Here is an 18,736-nt window from a genome sequence, read left to right as displayed (position 1 = left end):
TCAAACCATAACTAACCCGTTCATCAACCTCCCAAATCAATTACTCTAGTTGCAGCAATCTTAGTATCTATTTATTAGCTAACTGAATTACTGTAACATTATCTGTGAAAAGCCAACCAAATTGTTTTGACACGTGTCGCCGACTAAGGCATTACGTACTGTAGACATACACAATGCTGGTAAGGCGTATAGCCTATCATAGGAAGGAGAGGGCCAGTCAAGTCAATGATGAACTGAACTGAATCAAATGAACTGAATCAGTGCATTTGACCAACAAAAACAAAAGTCTCAATATTATTTCATAAATGTGGTTTGTGTGTGTGTGTGTGTGTGTGTGTGTGTGTGTGTGTGTGTGTGTGTGTGTGTGTGTGTGTGTGTGTGTGTGTGTGTGTGTGTGTGTGCGCGTGTGTGTGCGCGGTGTGTGTGTGTGTGTGAGGTCCTTGTCCCAATGTTTCTTCTATTAAGCAGTAAACTAAATCTTGTGTTCAATTAACCAATCCATGCATGTTATTGCAAATGTTACTATCACTTGATAATCTGAACCTTCTGAGATTGTATCCCAGTATAGGTTAATAATCTAGTATCTGACTGACTTTAGCTAAAATCTTCACTTTCTTTCCATGCATATTTATTAGTACTAATCATTTAACTGGAGGCCGGGATCTGTAAACGCGTTGTTGAACAGTGAACACAACTCGGCCAGCACTTGAAACAAGTAACTTTAAATGTGTCTGTAAAGGTTTTTAATCAACATTGTGTAGACTGACAACTGTAGAAATACAGTTATTAATATCCCCCTCTGAAACATTGCTCCACTTACAGGATTGGCTTCTTTTTGGTGTAACTGTAACCAAACAGCTAACAAGGCGTTACTCTGCCTCTTGTAGATATTGGCTACCTGTGGGCTCCATGGTGTCTCTCACCAGAAGGTCTGCAATAGCATCAGGACTCTCGGATCCCAGTCTTACCCCCTACCTAATGGGGCTTGTGTTATTGGTAAGGTGGGAAACCCATGGTATAGCATGTTACATTCCATCAAGGAGAGCAGAACTTTCCACAGGAAATTAGCTGAATGCCAGTCATTCCGTTGAAAAGCTTGAAATAATAAACCTTAAGGAAAGGTTTGTGAGCATGGTGTGTTTCGGCTTACCAAGTTGGGCTGATCAAAGGGTCAGTCCATCAATGAGGAAATATGCAAGAACACCCATTATGGGGTAACTATGATGGGAACTGTCAAGCATTTTAGAGGGTAACAATGTAGTGTTAAAGAAGACTTTACTCTCAGTTTGTGTTTATGTTTGAATTGAACTTTTATATATTTGTCTCTCGCTCTCTCTCTCTTTATCTGATCTTATACCCAACAGTAAAGCGATTGATTGACTGCTACTTTTTAAAAACGTCCCTCTGGAAAGAAGCAACCCACTTGCTCACTGTAATCTTTGCATTTTTTTTTATTTACAAAACAAATACATTTCATATCTTGTACCCATAGTACATTACATTGTATATTGTGAACAATCTATCCTTAACAAGTTACTTGGTATCACGTTGTTACAAATCAAGCAGGGTATGTGACTTTTCAAAAAGTGGAGCCTATGCCCCACTATGGTGCAATGCTGTAGGTGTATGAAAGCACAGATAAAAGCAGGAGGACTCTACCAGTCTATCGGTCCCTTTGTCCCAGCTTCAACACCTCCAAGAGGGTAAAATGTGTGTTGTGACACTAGGCTACATGTTGACAGAATATGTGCAGGCCCAATGCATTCTCCATGAGGGGGCCGCTCAGCGCTCTTCCACCAGGAGCTGCAGCCGGTCCTCCCCGTAGCTTTGTGTGATGTGTCCAGTATCTATGGCCTCGCAGTCATCCGAGAAAAACACCAGGTCCTGCAAATGGACAGTGGAGAAATTGTGGATGAAGTCCACTTACAAAGTAGACCATTGTCCAATATAAGGTAAGGTGATCAATAAGGTTATCTTACCCGATAACAAATCCTGCTGATGATGGAGTACAGGTTCTCCAGTTTGCGTTTGAGAAGGACGATCCGGGGGCGCTCTTTGCATTGCTGATCTGGGTGGTTTAACACCACATAGAGGATATCCCGGAGCTTTGCTGTGATGCAGGCATTCTGGAGTGATAGGGAAACAACTGATGTATGTATTCTATATACAGAATAACTAACAACAATGTATTGACCATTGTGTAGCAGGGGCGATTATATGATTTAACCTTTAGGGGAGGGGCAGCCCCAAGTAAGATGTAGCTACACGTGCAATGGGGATCTTTAGTTTGTGGGTTAATTCTTAATATCCATGGGATACTTTATATTTATATACTGCCAATCCTCCCAGACACGGTTTTCTTTCAAACGATCATCCACCTAACAGTTTGGATTAAGCCTAAAAAAAAATGGCTCACTTCATTTTAGTAAAAGGATAGCTTCGAAGGGGACTTTAAATCCCCCTTGTTGGGTAGCCTACAACAGAGAAGGCACTTTGATAAACAAGTTGATTTAAGTAAAAAGTCGAGGATATATATACATATTTTGTGGTAGTGTTAGGCCTATTAGTTTTCTTTTCGCAATAAATTCAGTAACTAATTTTCAGCTACACGATTACCAGTAATGTTATGAACCATTAATCTGGTCCGAACTGGACCGATTCCATCACGTCACGTCAAGGTGTAACACACAACTCACGTGAATATCAATGAAGATCGTTGGCAAAACTTCCGCACAGGCTTTCTGAAATCAAACACAGGGATTGCGATGAAAGATGGGTTTACGACACGAAGACAGCCAGCTGTGTAGTTCGAGGAGGCCAAAATGAATCGTCTTACCGTGCGATGATAGGTATGGATCTTATTCAGCAAAGACATGGTTTCTTTGCCCAAACCCAGCGCTCTGGAATAGCAGGTTGGTGGCGCACCATCAGACCACCACACACAGCTGAGGAAACACACCACGGTGGCAAGTCCAAGCTTCATTGTGTTGCTCTGTCCAGACGAAATGTTACTGGGGTCTGGGAGCCCTGAAAGTATGTGGAGCTGGTTGTTCTGTGGCGTTTTTAAGACAGAGTGATGGGGGTGGGGGTAGGCTACACTGACGTCGAGACTGTTGAGCAAAACAGTTTGGCATTTTTGAAGTCACCTTACCATGGACTGAGCATTGCAAAATATTTTGTTCTTATTTGACAGTTTGAAAGAGCCTGGCTACACATATAATACACATTCTCCTTCTTGATATAATTCAGGGAACTATTCCAAAGATGGGAGGCGATGGCGACCAAGTTCCTTACGACTTTGTGGACTATAGTTGTCAGTCACTGGATTTAAACAAGAGGATGAGCAAGTTCACGAACAGCAATCGTTTTGTACATAAATGCAAGTGTAGTTAAGAGCTGCCAACTCTCACGCATTGGGCGTGAAAATAGGACGTCCTCTCTGTGCCTCCATGCCCTGTTAATAGGGCCAACTGTTCTTGAAGAATTGCCTACCGAATGTGGAATTCCATATCCCTTTCTGTTCTTTGCAAATGCATAATGCAACGATTTATTTTGTTTGTTTGAAATTGGCTTCTGTTATCAGATCAGCAAACTGTTATCATTTTTACTAATCATTTATGAATTAAAATAGCTGGAAACTGTTTTTTTTATTTCAAAATAACTGGGGTGATTAGTCACCGCGTTTTGCCAAATTATGAATTGCTCATACCCAACACAAGTAAACTCACTTCTAATCTTTCGTGGACCTTGCAGCCATGCTTGTGTGGTTTAATTAATGAAACAGCTGCCTTATAACGAGACAATACAACTTAATAACAATTTAATATTTATATATAATATAAAATATACATTTTAAGTAAAAACAAAAAGTATTTTCAAAACCGCATGAATGTCATCAGGGCATGAGGGCATTAAGTCATTGAATCGTAAACACCTGACATGTGGTGACATATCTGTCTCAGGGTTGGACGGTAGGAGCCACAGAGCCCTTCTTCAGGTTCAGGAAATTCCTCTTCTTCTTTCTTCTGGGAAAATCCACGGCGTCATATGACTCGGGTGGAGCACGAAACACAAACAGCCTTTCCCCGGTGGAGGGGGTGGGACTGGGGGGGCCGTGGGTGGCGTTGATGGGTGGAGGAGGGGAGCTACACGGGGCTTCAGACTGTGGGCCTGCTGCTTGTGTAGAAAGTGGAGGCTGCTGTGACGGAGTGTTTTCAGCCACAGACGATTGGTCCAGAGCAGCCACCTCCGGGCGGTTCTCCTCCACCAGCATTGGTGGAAGGTGTTTAGAGGCTCTGGGTTGTGCCGGGGGATTGAACAGTTTTTCCCAGATTTCTTGCCTTTTTACTTGAAGTCTAGGGAAACGTAATGAGAAAGGATAATTGCGTTTGTATAAATATTGAAAAATGTAAGTTTATATTTCACTTTGTGGCCACCTTTATCCAAAGTACATTGAGTGAATAAATGCTTATCATGGAAGGTTAAAAGAGTTTGAAATAAATAGGAGATACTCAGAAGATGTTTGTAATTTGCACCTACCGGCCTCCGACCAGATGGAGATTTGTCCCCTCAGCACACCTCATAGCTTCCCTTAATTTGACCAGAAGACTTCGGTCTGGTTCCCTGGGAGACCTGGAAGGAATTAGGAATGAGTCAATCTGGTAAGTGTATGTGAAAACCTAAAAAGATGCTAGAATGTCAGTGTCGAAACGCTGACTGGATCTTTGAAACACAATGAAAGCCAAAAAAGCTCCAAACAAAACATGTTGCGTGTGAGTGAACAAAAATACACTCATAATAATCATTCAGCGGCTTTAGATAACTACAAAAACCTATTTAAAGAGTTTATAACAATATATTTAAAGCTTATCTTCGATCTGTGAAGAATAAATTAATAGCTGTTGGTTGATGATTGGCTAGTTTACATTTTATGATAAAGATGATTGATATATTTGGGTAAAATTTCCACATCACAGCTGTTATTGATTTGGAATCCATCTGGCATTCTTTTTTGTTATTTTATCCAACAACTGCATAGAATCCTATTCAGGAAAAAGCATTTCCCTGCACATCGATAAAAAAAATATATATCACAAGAGTAATGTCAATTTAATCACCGGCTGAGTCAAAACAGTCTCAAGACTTCTGTCTCTATTTGAGGTCCATACTCTATGAGACCAAGTAGAACAGAATCAATGAGCCATCTGCCCACAGAACTGGCTTATTTTTCCAATTAGGTGAGGTTATTTGTTTTGTTGTTTTTTTGGCTGGACAGTTCTGTTCGGTGGGGCCCAACTCTGTCGTGCATTATTCATCCACAGCGTCATCCAGAGTGCGGGCCAGGCTGTGACGGGAAGTGTTCCACAGGCCCGGCCAAGAAGTCAGGAGCGGAGAGATGAAAACGGGACCAACATGTGTGAAATACTTTGTGGTTGGGGAAGGGACAGTTGTGGGAAGCAAATATCCGATTAAGTTAACAGATTGCTGAGGTGACACTGTCCAGCAAGATCACCTGGGCAGGACATTGTTGTAGTAAACATATGCCTTCAATACCTCTATTTTTAAACATTGTTTTCTTTCTAAAATATCTGATGTGGAAATTCCCAGGTGCTTTTCTCAAGACCCTGGGGATTTTCTCAAAGGAAGACCAGTTGAATGTTTTAGATTTAAAATCTGGAAAGTATATTTCCCAGAAAGAAAACATGGCACAGTTTGTGAAAACAATCTGATTCTTAGGTATCCTAGGCACCTCTAAGATCAACCATTGTAATAACAAACTGTCAAAGTTATCTTTTGAGGCAATATTGCACACTTACCTATTTTATATTCAAAAGAAATTCATGCTGGTGGGATTGCTGTGAAAGAGGACCCCAATCCCAACTATGCATAGTTCTTATTTGTCGTTCTCTTTTGCTGACCGAAGTTGTCAAACATATGTTCAAAGTTGCAAAATGCCTCTTTGGAGTTAGGCTTGGAATGCCAGGATGTTTCAGAAGAGTGCATTATAACGTACTATGTCCGCAAAACACGGTCACACCACAGTGATAAACCTGTGAGCCGGGGCAGTTGTGCAAGACAACACTACTGATGTGCAAATAAGAGTTTGGGCCATGGCCATCCTCACAATGTGATAATAGTGCATAGCAATAAATATACCTATCCCTGTCAATACCTTGACAGGGAACCAAATGATTCACCTGGTTGCTATTTGACCATCAAATCTAATCTTGGCAGTTGAATAATTGTTCAACTTGGAAGAAGATGCGAAATTCTGTTGCTGCATTATTTCAGCTATTGAAATGAAATGTGTTCTGGGAATATCTGCTCTGTTTGATTGCACTGAGTTGGAGTAGTATAGGGAGGGAGGGGGCAGAGAAGGTGGGGCCGTTTTATTTTGGGTTGTTTTGTTTATAGATCTTGCTCTATTACGCTTTTTTTCGTCTCTCTCTCTCTGAACAACTCAAATCTGACATCGGGTATACTAAGAGGCAGCGTGAAGTCACTAAAAATAGCTCTAGTGGAAAATTCAGAAACAGTTTTGCAGGGATTGGCCCAAAACTAGGATTTTACTCCTGTTTTTCTCTCAATTACCGTCTCAATTTTATTTCAGGGACGAAATGGCATCGATAACTTTGTTGACGATCGTATAACAAACATGACCACGTTTAAATTGAATGGTTTTGGGTTCACTGGCTCTTTGACAAGGACTGTTAACACGGAGGCGTACCCTGGGCGGGCCTGCTCCATGGAGGCCGAGGGCAGGCTGTGTTTGGGGCGGCACAGGGCGTCGACCACAGAGAGCAGCTCAGACTCGGGCAGCGTCGGCAGCAGCAGACGCAGGGCCTCCAGCAGCACCTCCGTGGACACCTGGCTCTGCTTGACCAGCCGAGACGCAAACTCCAGCTCCTGGGGAGTGGAGGTGGGAGGGAAGTCATGAGAGTGTTGGATCGTCTCTGTGTTCCGTCCCCGATGTCAGCATGTCTAACTACAGGAGGACACCGTACCCCGAGTTGATCCGAATGGAATCAGTCTTAAGTCGCTTTGGGTCAAAAAAGACATCTGCTAAATGACTAAATGTAATATAAATCACTCAAACTAATCTCATGTTGTCGAGAGAGACCCTGTATAACCCCGGACTGTATAAGATACTTTTCTTTCCATAACAAGATAAAAAAAAGAATGCTTATGACTGTTACTGTTTTCACCAGAGTAAAGATGATGGGGTGTGGCTGTGAGTGTGTGTGTGTGGGTTTAAAGGTGGGCAGTCGTCACCTGGTCACATTGTGCGTATAATCTCTTGAGCTCCAGCTGCTCCTTCAAATCCTCCATGACCTGGCCCCTGGCGCTCGCCTCCTGCAGCCTGGATAGGAGGAGACAGGACGGACAGATGATAAGACACTGCGGCCTTCCGACACGTCCAGGACATCACACCCCCGACGGACACTTCTGAGGCTAACGCGTCGTGAACCTACCTCTCGGTCAGTGTGGCGAAGACGCTGTCGCACTTGCACAGCGCCTCCTGGAGGATGATGGACATCCGGAAGTCTCGCCGGACCTCGAACAGCCTCTTCCTGTCACTCTCATCCTCCTCCTCCTCCACCTCGTCGTCCTCGTCTTCTTCTCCCTGGGAGTCCTCTGGGATTCTGGCGGGCCTGTCTCCGGGCTGGGCGTTTTCCAAGCAGCCCAGCCCGGCCCTCTCCTCCTGGAGCAGCTTCTCCGCCTCCTCCAGACTCTGTGGTGACAGTAGACTAAATCAAGATTCATATCTTCTGATGTAAATCTTCTTTTTCCTCCAACGATCTTGATGATGGTTAGTCACTTTGCAACAATGGATAAATAACGCAACAAATATATTAAATATATTAACAAGTTGGAAAAAACAAGTCCATCTGTAAACACAAACAGGCTTAAAACACAAAGGTAGGCTTGTAATGCACCAGCAGACGTATAACTCGGCAGCTCTGATTTAGTATTAGCGCAAGCTATTTGGCTATGTACTGCTATGTACTGGCTACTGTCATCTATCCTAAAAAAATCTATCCTATGCAGCCTTTTATTTTTTCTACCTTTCCCCCACTTGGCTTTTCGCCTTTCCCTATGAGGGCTTGAGAGTCAGCGGTTGTTGTAATGGGAGACCATTTATAATGAAGGGCTTTATAATAAATAAAAAAAATCGCTAAGCTTCTACAGTTCCTGTTACATCAGGCACAATTTAGTTAGGCATTGTATTCCCAAGACTGTTTAAAAAACAACAAAACAAAACATCGAACCGACCAAACTGTGTTTTGCAAGAAACAGCTTCACAGACAATTTTCCCCTGGTGCGAAAAACCATTCCTACCACTACGTCTATCCATTTCACTACAACCTCAAATTAGCCAGGTTTGATTTTTCGCCTTGCTTGCCGCCTCGTTCAGTGGTATCGTGTCTGAGGTGAGAGGGCTGTAACACAATCAGTCCGCCGCAAAAAGGAATAAGAAACCATGTCCCACCGAGCAGTGGTGGTGTATGCTCTGGGCCATCTCGCCTTGCTCCAGTCCGCGTCTCCCCCTGAGCTGGCGGGTGAGCTGGCTCTGCAGGGTGAGCATGGCCCTGGACGTCTCCAGCACCCTGGTCCTCTTCTCCGCCTTGTGGTAGTGGATGGCGGCCATCTGCCTCGCCAGGTCGCCTGCCTGAGAGCGCAGCTCGCTCCGTCTCTCCCTCTCCGTCTCCTCTCGGACCTGGTGGGATGAAGGAGGGGATCGTCTTCATGGTTTTGTATGAAATAGGGCTGGGTAAAAATATGGATTCATCAATGCATTGCAATTCATTTGTTCTCGATTCCATTTCGATTCAGAATCCTTTTGAAATCGATTATTTCCCTAAAAACAAGCATACTCAGTCATTGTAATCTAGAAGCGAGTATGCCCAACTTTTATGCTGCAAGTTTAGCTCAGGAACAATGGTGTATTGCCTTTTTGCTAGTTAAAGCACAATGAAATGGTTAATTCATTTTGAAGTGGTTAATTCTAAATAATATTTAGGTATTTTTGTCATCTGCACGTATTATTGAATCGATATCGAAGCAATTGGATCAATATCAAATCGAATCAATATCAAATCGAATCACGACCTAAAGAATCTAATTGAATTGAATTGTGAGGTACCTGGCAATACCCAGCCCTAGTATGAAATATGGCACCTATGTGACATAGATATAATTATTAAGCGATAAATGCTCTGTTCCCCCAGATTTGAGTTAGTCTTCCCTTAGACTTCAGACCCAAATCTATCTTTGGATATTCATCTAAAGTTGGATTTGTGAGACCCACGCGTAACACAATAAGTCATGACATTCTCCTCGGCTGCACAAAAGTATCTTTATTTATTACTCAGCAGGGTCACAGTGGAGACACGTCCGTCTCTCCGACGTACCTTGTCCATGACTCGAGCCTGCATTCCCTTCTCCTTCTCGAACACTTGGACCCTCTCCTCCAGCCTCCTCTGGTGGAGCAGCAGCGCGGCCCCTGGGTCTGCTTTGTGTTGGGCCGCCTTCCCCTTGGTCCGAGGCTTACTCTGCCAAAGACATGATGTCTTTGAAGTGGTCGTGGAAACGGCTCACTGCGCCGTTGTTATGTGATCCAGCCAATTTGTAGAAGCCATTATTACTTGCGCATAACAATGCTCACCAACAGCCTTATTACAGATGTGCAGTATCATGCAGGCCTACTAAACTGGTGGTTATTGCTTTTTGAACGCGTCATAAGTTAAGAATCTATCCCCTGCTATTATGGCCGATTGCGGTTGGTTTGAAGTGGTTTAGGAACCGCCTGAGGCGGTCGTACATCCACATACATTAAGTCAAGCAAGACATACAATGTAAAGCAATACATGAGGGATACAGTTAAGGACAGAGCTCCATAACATGCATCTTTTCCAATCCAGGGCTGTAGTCAACCAAGGAAGATCCTGGTCCTCTTCTCTGCCTAATGGTAGTGGATGGCGGCCATGTGCATCACCCGGAGAGACAGAGCGCAGCCCGCTCTGTCTCTCCCTCTCCTTCTCGGAAACACTATTTCCCCCCCCCCCCCCCCCCCCCCCCCTCTCTCCCTAGGTAATGTCTGCATGTTATCTCTAGATTAATTGAATCGGCCAGAGTGCTCTCTACTCTACCTGGTCAAAATATCACTTGAGTGCTGTTTGGAGGAAGTCAGTGGGTTTCAGATCCACTCATGGTCCGAGTCTGACTGAGAGTTTCACTGTAGAGTGGGTCACACCACCTTCCACCAGACGTCGGAGATTCGATTTTAGGTTTTGTTCTGAATTTTATATAATGGGTTCCAATGGATGACGCTGCGAAGCGTGCCAAGTCTGATCATATATATATATATATATACGGATATCAGACGTTAAACACGAAAGTTAACGGAGCATGGCAGACAACATGAATATTTGAATGCCAACACACTTTTGGTCGTCCTTGAGTTGCCACAACAACGACTTATTTGACATGGTATAAATTAATTAAGCTCAATACTAAATATTGAGCTGGTTGACTATCGGCCATTGTTAAGTTGGGCAAGCTGAAAGTTGTGAGAAACAGGGTTTTTTGACCAACTTATATTCTATTACTATCAATGGCGCCTCGAATATTATTAAGTCCAGCGATTGTCCGACCAATGACAAAGAACTGCACCAACTGACCGGAACTTGACAGTCCTTTCTAAAATCAGTGAAAATCTAGTAACTACCCACCTCTGAATGCATGTTCTCTGCCTGCAGTTCCGCCTCCTTCCTCCAGGCGGCCAGGGCGGCGTGGAGCTTGGCTCTGAGGCCGGCGTGGGGCAGCACCAGGCACCGGTCCATCACCGACAGACACTTGTGGAACTCCAGCTTCATCTTCAGCGTGTCGTCCTCCGACAGCGTCAGCTGGCACGAGCACAGACACCTGGGAGGGGAAGAACGAAAAGAGACTCAATAACAGAAAAGATGATAAAAAAGGATGAAGAAAAATATGGGCAATAAAATAGATGGAAAGCAGAGATTTGAAAAGCTATCAAAATGTTTAACTATACATAAACCATCATCAGTATGATCGTTGTTTCATGACGAGGGGTGGGGTGAGGGACCTGAAGAAGGCGCGGCTGCGGGCGCGGCTCTCCTTCTGCTCTCGGAGCTCCCGCTCCATGGCCTCCTGCAGGGCCTCCCGGGTGCAGCGCAGGGTGCGCACCGCCGCCTGGCCCTCCTGGTGCAGCTTCTCCTGGGCCTGGTGGAGGGCGCTGGCCTCCTGCCCCGCGCCCAGCTCCGGGTCCCTCTGGAGCAGGGAGGCGCTCGGGGCCCCCGGGGGCAAGATGTTGAGCAGGGCCTGGACCACGGACGGCTGGATGGCCTTCACCTCTGCCATGGAGCTCTGGATCACACGCATGGTCACCTGTTGGAGCGGCAGGTCAGAAGAAGAAGATTGCAATAGTGTATTTGCCTCTATTTGATTCGCATCGGCTATGTTTTTCTATGGTCAGACACATTCATATGAAAGACAATGGTGGTGACTGACAGACCTGAAGAACCCAAACCCGACGTTAAACCACACAAAAGATCAGAACGCCCACAGAAACGGACGAATGGATCGCAACCTTCACAGAATCGAAACGTGATTCTGCACAATCGTGAGGTCCCTGCGGGTTCCCGTCCCTCGTGTGTTTGTGTGTGCGGTGCACAGCTTAGCGCCACCTTGCGTATTTCGGCGGCGGCCTCCTCATCCAGGCTGTTGATGAGGTCGGCCAGCTCCAGGCTCTGGGCGGTCAGCAGGTTCTGCCAGCAGAGCATGTGCTGGGCCACCTCAGCCCTCCCCACCAGACCGTCCTTGGACATGTCTGACAGCTCACGCCGCCTCTGGTTGTGGATCTGCCACTGGGGACGAGAAATGGGTTGGATTAAGCCCACGTAGTTGGCTGTGAGTAAGTGCAGAGTGCTCCTCTTAATGTTTTCAGAGCCAACATAACGGATTCTACATGCACAGGGAGTAGAGTCTCAAGGCGGTCTCCTCACCATATCGGAGATGAGCTCCCTCCTCTTCTTGATCAGCACAGAGTGCATGGCTCTCCTCTCTTGGTTCAGCTTGTCTTCCAGCCTCTGTCTGACCATGAGCAGCTCCTGCTGGGCCTTGTCCTGCAGCTGGGCCAGCTGCTCTGCAGGCAGAGTGCTCCCTCTGATGGAAAGCACAAGCGGTCGGTCAGGCAGTCTCTTCCATGGCCTCGTTCTGCTCTGAACTGACTGAAAGGCGCTTTGAATGGTTGAAAAGTGGGAAGCCTGGTACCTCCTGATTTGGTTGAACCAGCCGCCCAGGTTGCTGGAGGTGCTGGAGAAGGTGTCCGAGATGAGGCTCTTGAGGCTGTGGAGGCTGTGGACCAGGAACCTCCTCTGAGCGTGACGCTCTGCCAGCATGTAGCGCTGGTTGGCCACCACCACATCCAGCACTTCCTCCAGTCGGTCCTGGGTTGTGGAAATTCAGATACCGACAAATAAGTTGGATATTTTTACTTTCCTTCATATTTTTACCATATGGTGGAAGACTTGCTTTCAGTACTGCTGTGAAATGTTGCTCCGGGTCTTTTGTTTCATTTGCTGCAAATAGTTCTGGTATTTAAAGGGTAGTGCATTAGAAATATACAGCAAATAATAGAAACATTTTACAAAAAAATTTAGCTTGTACGTCTATTTAATAGATCTGATAGGAATGCTCCATAGGAATAGGAATGCTCCAGGCTAGGCTGTAGTCGTATTCTTAGTAGCCCTTAGCAGATGACACAGCACCACTTCCATTACCTGGCAGGCAAAGTAGTCGTGCTGCAGGCTCTTGGCCGTGCCCTTCTCCAGCTCGCCCATCCGCGTGGCCTCCTCCAGCTCCTCACAGAAGATCTTGTGGAGCTCCACCCGCCGCCACTCAGTGAGCCGTCGCTGCACCCTGGCCGACGCCTCCTCGTGTCGGACCAGCAGGGCTCGCTGGAGCCCCCCCTGGGTCAGCTTGTGCAGCTTCTCCAGCAGGACACTGCAGCGGAGGACCTCCTGGAGGTCACGACGCAGGGGAGGGGAATGGTGAGCAGCAGGCTCGGTTCCGCAGACTAAACCATTAGGGATCCTTGAGTAAAGATGTGGTTTGCTCCAATATGGCCCGCAAACAAATAAAGCCATAAGTTTCCACAAGCCCGCGTTGCAGGGTGTTAAGAAAACACCCCTTTCTACAGTTTCCCTTGCGACTCGTTGAAACATTGCTCTAAACCCATAATTCAGACCAATCACTGTCACTCAAATGCAACAACCATCTGCATTCTTGAGTTCTAGCTACACGCCTCTCAAGTCTAATTGAGAATGCACAGTGGCTTGTGAACACAGAATCAAAAGCTGTGGATTTGTTCGTTTGTGGGCACTAATAAGTGAAAACCATCTAGCCAGGGCAGTTGATATGCGCTTGTGTTGACCAAAACAAAGATACAACCATGGGAGCTGCTTCACAATCGTTTGGAATATAATGAATTTCAATGGCTCAACAACTAACAAAAATCATGGCTGATTGACATCTTGACATAGACAATGTCAATAACAATCCTGGGGTCTTAGTAAACCAGCCAAATCTTTGAATGGCATGTATCTGAATGTTGTTTCCAAAGTAAGCTTGGATAAAGCATCTGCTAAATAACAAAATAGAAAATTGTTATTGCATGTTCAAATGGTAAAAGCCTGGCCATGTCTTTGCTGAAGTGATTCACCGAGCCAGCTGAATTTATTAGTTGTTCCCCTTGGTTGTACTAATGATCAAACCCAGATGGTGGATGAAAGGTAACTTTTCTTACTGGACTAGGAATTACCATGTCATGTTTGGCCACTCACCTAGAGCTTTTCCAGCATGCAAATTCTAACTGATCATGTTTAATAAAATGTGTAGAGTATCTCAAAATACATATATAAAAAAGCATAAAGCATGAACCTCATCCCACCACTTAAACTTTTCAAACTTTTCAAACGACTTCTATCTTAAGTCAACCACTGCCGTTGCCTCCCTTTAATCCAGGTTAAACCCTTGCCTGATCCCAGTAACCCCCCCCCCCCGGGTGGGTACCTGTGGGTCTGCATGCTGACACAGCAGCTCAGCGCTGGCCTTCTCGGCCGCCTCCCTGCAGTGCTCAGCCTCCATCTCTTCGCGGGTCTCCTGGTTGCACTGGCCGGCCAGGGTGGCCATGCGGGCCAGCTGCTCCTCCTTCAGCCGGCCCTCCATGCCCAGCAGCTGGCCGTGGAGCACGTTGAGCAGCCTCTGCTGGGTGTGGCTGCTGGCCTCGCCCAGAGAGCCCAGGCCTCCCAGCAGGGACACCGTCAGGTCCTTGTACACCTGGACCCGGGTGGACTCCAGGTGGGTGGTGGCGCGCAGCAGGCTCGACATCTCCAGGCTACGAGGGGCAAAAAGAAAAGGTGCGTGGTGGTTGGATGTCTGTGGTTCGTTCGTGTTTCTGAGGTGAATATGGCGTGCATTTTGTTTGATTCCCCTTATGTACTCCGGGGATCTGTGGTGTCTATGTAAGCTATTTGAATGTATCGCAATTGCAAACATCCATTGTTATTTACATGGTCGTCATGAGTTATTTTAGGAATTACAAAATACAATGATTTGGCATGAATCACATTACAATTATAATTACATTAATGGATGCTGGGATATATAAGCGTAAACTTATTTATGTAATAGTATTTAGATACCTCTCCAGAGCTTGATACATATTCTGAGGGTCTTCCAGACCCATGATGTCCACCATCTTGTCTTCAAATGCGGCTTCATCCTTCAGGGTTTCACTCATGCTCCAGTCTGCATACTCTGGGTCTGACTCATCCCTGTTTTTCTAAAGCAAACCAATTTCCTTTATTAACTACAATGATAGGCTATTCAATTCATTACATTGTGATAGTGGTAAATGTCTATCATCACAAATAAACCACAAAAACAACAACGACAGCAACAACAACAGAACCGATTAGACTGCAGTATTTGGTAATTGTTAATTAATTGTTATATTAGTAAATAGAAGATATACGAATGGGATTGAATTGTACCCTTTTATGTATTAAACTGAATCTGGTCCGGGCACAGATGAGGTTCATGGCTAGGAAGCCCAGGGACAGCATCACCAGAGCCACCAGGAACCCACAGACAAATCCAGCTAAAGGAAGTCCATGACTGGGCTGAATCTAGAAACAAAGCAACCAGCCCAATCAATTCCCTGATAACACTACACGTTACAAAATAATAATGCTTTATTTAATGCCACCTGTTTTTCATTTAAAAACGGATACATTTTTTAGCGCCACCAACAGCATGTGCAAATACCAGCAGTAGCTAAATTTCCATACAGCTGTAATATTCATTGGTTAACCAGAGATAAAGGAAACTGTGAAGGAGATCCAACTACTCAGTACTACTCACCCTGTCTGTATTGTTGACTCTTAAGGTTAAGTTAGTCCTTAGTGGTCCAAACATTTGAACATCATTCTGTAAGAGAAATAAATAACGTGACACTTGAAATACCTTAACATATCAAATCTAATAATAATATAAACATTTAATGATCATAATTAAGACATCAAAATATCTACACCTGATTTAAACAAACATACTATATATAACATATTTATAAGATATTGTAAGAGTAAATGGACGGTGATGTGTGTGTGTGTGTGTGTGTGTGTGTGTGTGTGTGTGTGTGTGTGTGTGTGTGTGTGTGTGTGTGTGTGTGTGTGTGTGTGTGTGTGTGCGTGTGCGTGTGTCTACCTGAGAGGCATTAGAGAAGCTGAGAAAAGCAGGCAGGTACAGCACTTCACTCTTCGGATTTCTAATCTTTGCAGTATAGTTAAGAAAATGCTGGGATCCAGCTGAAAGAAAAATAATTTGTATTTAAGAAGTAGCTCATTGTATTTTAGCCTATTTAATTAAGCACTCTTGAGACCATCCTGATCTCACAAGTTTACGTCTGTTTCACTTTGCCAATCCGTCTTGCCTCAATCCCATTGAAAGCCTTTTTCTCAAAATGAAAAAATGAACAATCAGGGCCAGGGGGAGCGAGTTTCAAAGTCAGGAGGCAGACAACAAAACTATCCAACCAAGACTGAAAAATGATGTTAAAAGACCAACAAAGCTTTTTCTCACAGAAGAATATAATTGGTAAAAAAAACTCTCACAAGAATCACAAGACCCACCAGGCAGTGAGTCCAAGGCAAAGGTCTGGAAGTCTGTTTCCACCACTTTTCCTTCAGACTTCAGGGGTATGATCCCAGAGATGGAGTCCCGGATGGCCACCTGGGACAGGTCCCCGGCTCCTACTTGGTCCAGGTTGTGGATCAGCAGGTAGATCGCCAGCTGGGGGGGGTCTGTACCGAGTATAACCTGCTCATGAAAAAATAGAAGAAAAGCTAAATAACATGTCAGCTATTCAATTATAAATCTGTATGTCAGTTGAAAAAGGCTAGGTCAATTTTCATTGAATAAAGGCATTGCTTACCTGAGCACATTTTCTAAATTTGACTCCAAATGCTGATGGGTTTATTACACTCTCAACCTGGGGAGGGAATACGGGCATATTACTTTAGAAAACAGAATCGTAAGAAGTATCTGATAGCCTACATCATTTTGAAGACTTAATAAGGCAGCATCCGACACTCAATATACCAATAATCTATTGGTCAGTACAGTATCATGACCATGCTTGTAAAGATAGGGCAAGCAAGGTACATTTGAGTGTTGGAATCCCAACTGAAAGGTACTGGGCTTGATCCCCAAGGCCTGCCGCCTACTATAAGCATCCTTGAGCAACATGGTTGCTTTGGATAAACTACTGAATAGTAGATAACATTGCAGTTAAGGAATAAATTAAGTGAATACTGTACCTGAGGCAAGGTAGGGCCAAGGCTGTGTCTGGTGAGGGTACTTCTCTGTCCTCTGTGTAGTATGGTGTTTGATATATAACTTAATGAACTGTAAATCGAGTGTCCCCATGGCCCAGAAGAAGCCATTGAGGGAATGGGTTCTTCTTCTCCAGAATGTTCCATGTCCTCGTATATGAGTCCCCTTGAAGTATCTCCTGTGAAGTTATAAATCATGTTGGCCTAGAAGTTAGTTTCCAAAGCTTTTGGTCTTTCTTGTTGAACAACAGATTTCATGATCATGATTGGGTATTGGCATGCTCATGCACTAGTACTCAGTAAGACTTTGTAATTACAGTGTAACCACACACCACCCCACGCTACAGACATAAATAACATGCGTATAAATTAAAGGGGAAACCAACGAACCATCACATTTTTGCAAATTCACCGCAATCGATGAATCCTCATTGGTATCACGTTGGACTCCTCTGACCAGAGCCTGAACCATAAAAAAAAACAATGGCATACAAATAGGCAGAGATTGTTAGGTTTTGAGGAAATCATAAACTGTATTAGGTCTAAATGTGACTGAGTATAATACTCGTTACTTAGGCCTACCTCTTGTTCTTCAGAGAAAGGGGACAAGAAACACCCAGAGCTTGAGAGACCCTGACCACCCTCACAGTGTTGTTGTCTAGCCGTGTCTTCCAACGTAGCGGAGTGTAAAATAAATCCATACCCGGTTTCATTTGTTGAGAAACAACATGAGATGGGTCGAAAGGGAAGCGACAGTTGCAGATTGAGAATAAATATGAAGCATATTGTTACCACCTTCGCATTGAAGTGTAACTGACGCATTCGTGTCAATGTGCAACTCTCACAACTGAGAGTCGCTAGCTACTAGTTGGCTACATTGTTTCATTAACCTGGAAAACATTGCAAAAAAATTCCCAAAGAAGCACACGTTTTCAGAGTAACCCGACCCAAAACGTCATTTTATTTCCAAAACGCCATAGATTATGTGGCAGACTTCGAAAGCGTTGTTGTGGACAAACTAACGCAACAAATAGTAAAGCAGCAAAACTATTCAACTTCAAAATAAGTTTCCAAAATAATGGGACAGGGGGATAGTCGAAAGGGACATATCCGGCAACGCACATGCGCACACAGACCCCGCTGTAGTAAACGTCTAGCTTCTTTAAAGACAAGTATCATCCCTTTTGTCTCTCTCAATACCCAATACTCAAAACTTAAATGGCGTTTAAAGCATCCAATTCAAACAACTGCATTACGCCACCAAGACCTTATAAAAATCGAAATACATACTTGCTCTATATGCGCATGTGCGCTACTATCTGAGTCCCCTTCTCTTAAAAACTCTTGAAATTCGCTATACAGCGGATTATAGCCGATTGTAGCCGATTAAAGCCGAGTTCCGTGTTGCCCTTATTAGCCCTGTCGTTCCGTTTTCTCTGGACCGTTATGATTGATGGACAACTAATGTTGATGCATACAAATTGTTAATAGCTACCCATTTTATGTAAGTAGGCTATATCTGGACATAACAATTATAATTTTACCAGCATTGTCACCTCAGGTTATTTATGCAATGGAAATGGTACATCATCTTCTTCTGGAAGGTGTGTGGGGTGCTATCAGCGTTGTTTTCTAGTTTTTTTCTTTAAATGCAGGATATAACTGCTAATGAGGAGGGCAGGCTTCAGATGGACCAAACACGTTTAAATAGTTGTGTGGACACAAGGGTGCTGCCAATGTAATGTTGCAGGTCATGCATAAATGTATTATCTTGTGTGTCTGCGATTTAATGTGTGCATTTACTCATCATCCAGGCC

The 18,736-nt window shown here is 44.4% G+C and overlaps 2 protein-coding genes across 2 annotated transcripts; both read right to left on the bottom strand.

Annotated features, from left to right (window-relative positions):
- Positions 1-1,411: 1,411 nt before the first annotated feature.
- On the bottom strand, positions 1,412-3,072 carry LOC130401999 (cytokine-like protein 1). The gene is made up of 4 exons (XM_056606065.1): positions 2,837-3,072; positions 2,697-2,741; positions 1,980-2,126; positions 1,412-1,884 (listed from the first exon to the last, which is right to left on the bottom strand). Exons 1-4 carry the CDS (start codon positions 2,981-2,983, stop codon positions 1,783-1,785), a joined length of 441 nt encoding a protein of 146 aa, XP_056462040.1. The 5' UTR covers positions 2,984-3,072; the 3' UTR covers positions 1,412-1,782.
- A 576-nt stretch (positions 3,073-3,648) lies between these two features.
- Positions 3,649-18,227, bottom strand: LOC130401998 (limbin-like). The gene is made up of 23 exons (XM_056606064.1): positions 17,502-18,227; positions 17,310-17,382; positions 16,905-17,098; positions 16,520-16,576; positions 16,218-16,404; positions 15,793-15,893; positions 15,448-15,513; positions 15,078-15,212; positions 14,727-14,866; positions 14,095-14,419; positions 12,804-13,043; positions 12,295-12,470; positions 12,027-12,186; positions 11,709-11,888; positions 11,108-11,409; positions 10,734-10,926; positions 9,414-9,554; positions 8,492-8,719; positions 7,473-7,732; positions 7,273-7,360; positions 6,728-6,906; positions 4,540-4,632; positions 3,649-4,355 (listed from the first exon to the last, which is right to left on the bottom strand). The coding sequence occupies exons 1-23, from the start codon at positions 17,739-17,741 to the stop codon at positions 3,959-3,961; spliced, it is 4,155 nt and encodes a 1,384-aa protein (XP_056462039.1). The 5' UTR covers positions 17,742-18,227; the 3' UTR covers positions 3,649-3,958.
- Between the last annotated feature and the right edge of the window lie 509 nt (positions 18,228-18,736).

Source organism: Gadus chalcogrammus, chromosome 13 (assembly GCF_026213295.1).
Source record: "Gadus chalcogrammus isolate NIFS_2021 chromosome 13, NIFS_Gcha_1.0, whole genome shotgun sequence".
In the NCBI taxonomy this organism is placed as follows: domain Eukaryota; kingdom Metazoa; phylum Chordata; class Actinopteri; order Gadiformes; family Gadidae; genus Gadus; species Gadus chalcogrammus.
Note: the sequence above shows the minus strand (reverse complement) of the source record. Positions and strands in the feature narration are given on the sequence as shown.

Bases quoted from the DNA above. Each gene is read 5' to 3' on its own strand.
- LOC130401999 (XM_056606065.1), bottom strand. From the start codon at position 2,983: ATGAAGCTTGGACTTGCCACCGTGGTGTGTTTCCTCAGCTGTGTGTGG. The intron at 2,742-2,836 runs GTAAGACGATTC...GTTTGATTTCAG, and splicing joins TCCATACCTATCATCGCACG to AAAGCCTGTGCGGAAGTTTT. The intron at 2,127-2,696 runs GTGAGTTGTGTG...CTATCACTCCAG, and splicing joins CGATCTTCATTGATATTCAC to AATGCCTGCATCACAGCAAA.
- LOC130401998 (XM_056606064.1), bottom strand. From the start codon at position 17,741: ATGCGTCAGTTACACTTCAATGCGAAGGTGGTAACAATATGCTTCATA. The intron at 11,410-11,708 runs GTGGCGCTAAGC...CCGCTCCAACAG, and splicing joins CCGCCGCCGAAATACGCAAG to GTGACCATGCGTGTGATCCA. The intron at 7,733-8,491 runs GTGGGACATGGT...CTGTCACCACAG, and splicing joins GCATACACCACCACTGCTCG to AGTCTGGAGGAGGCGGAGAA.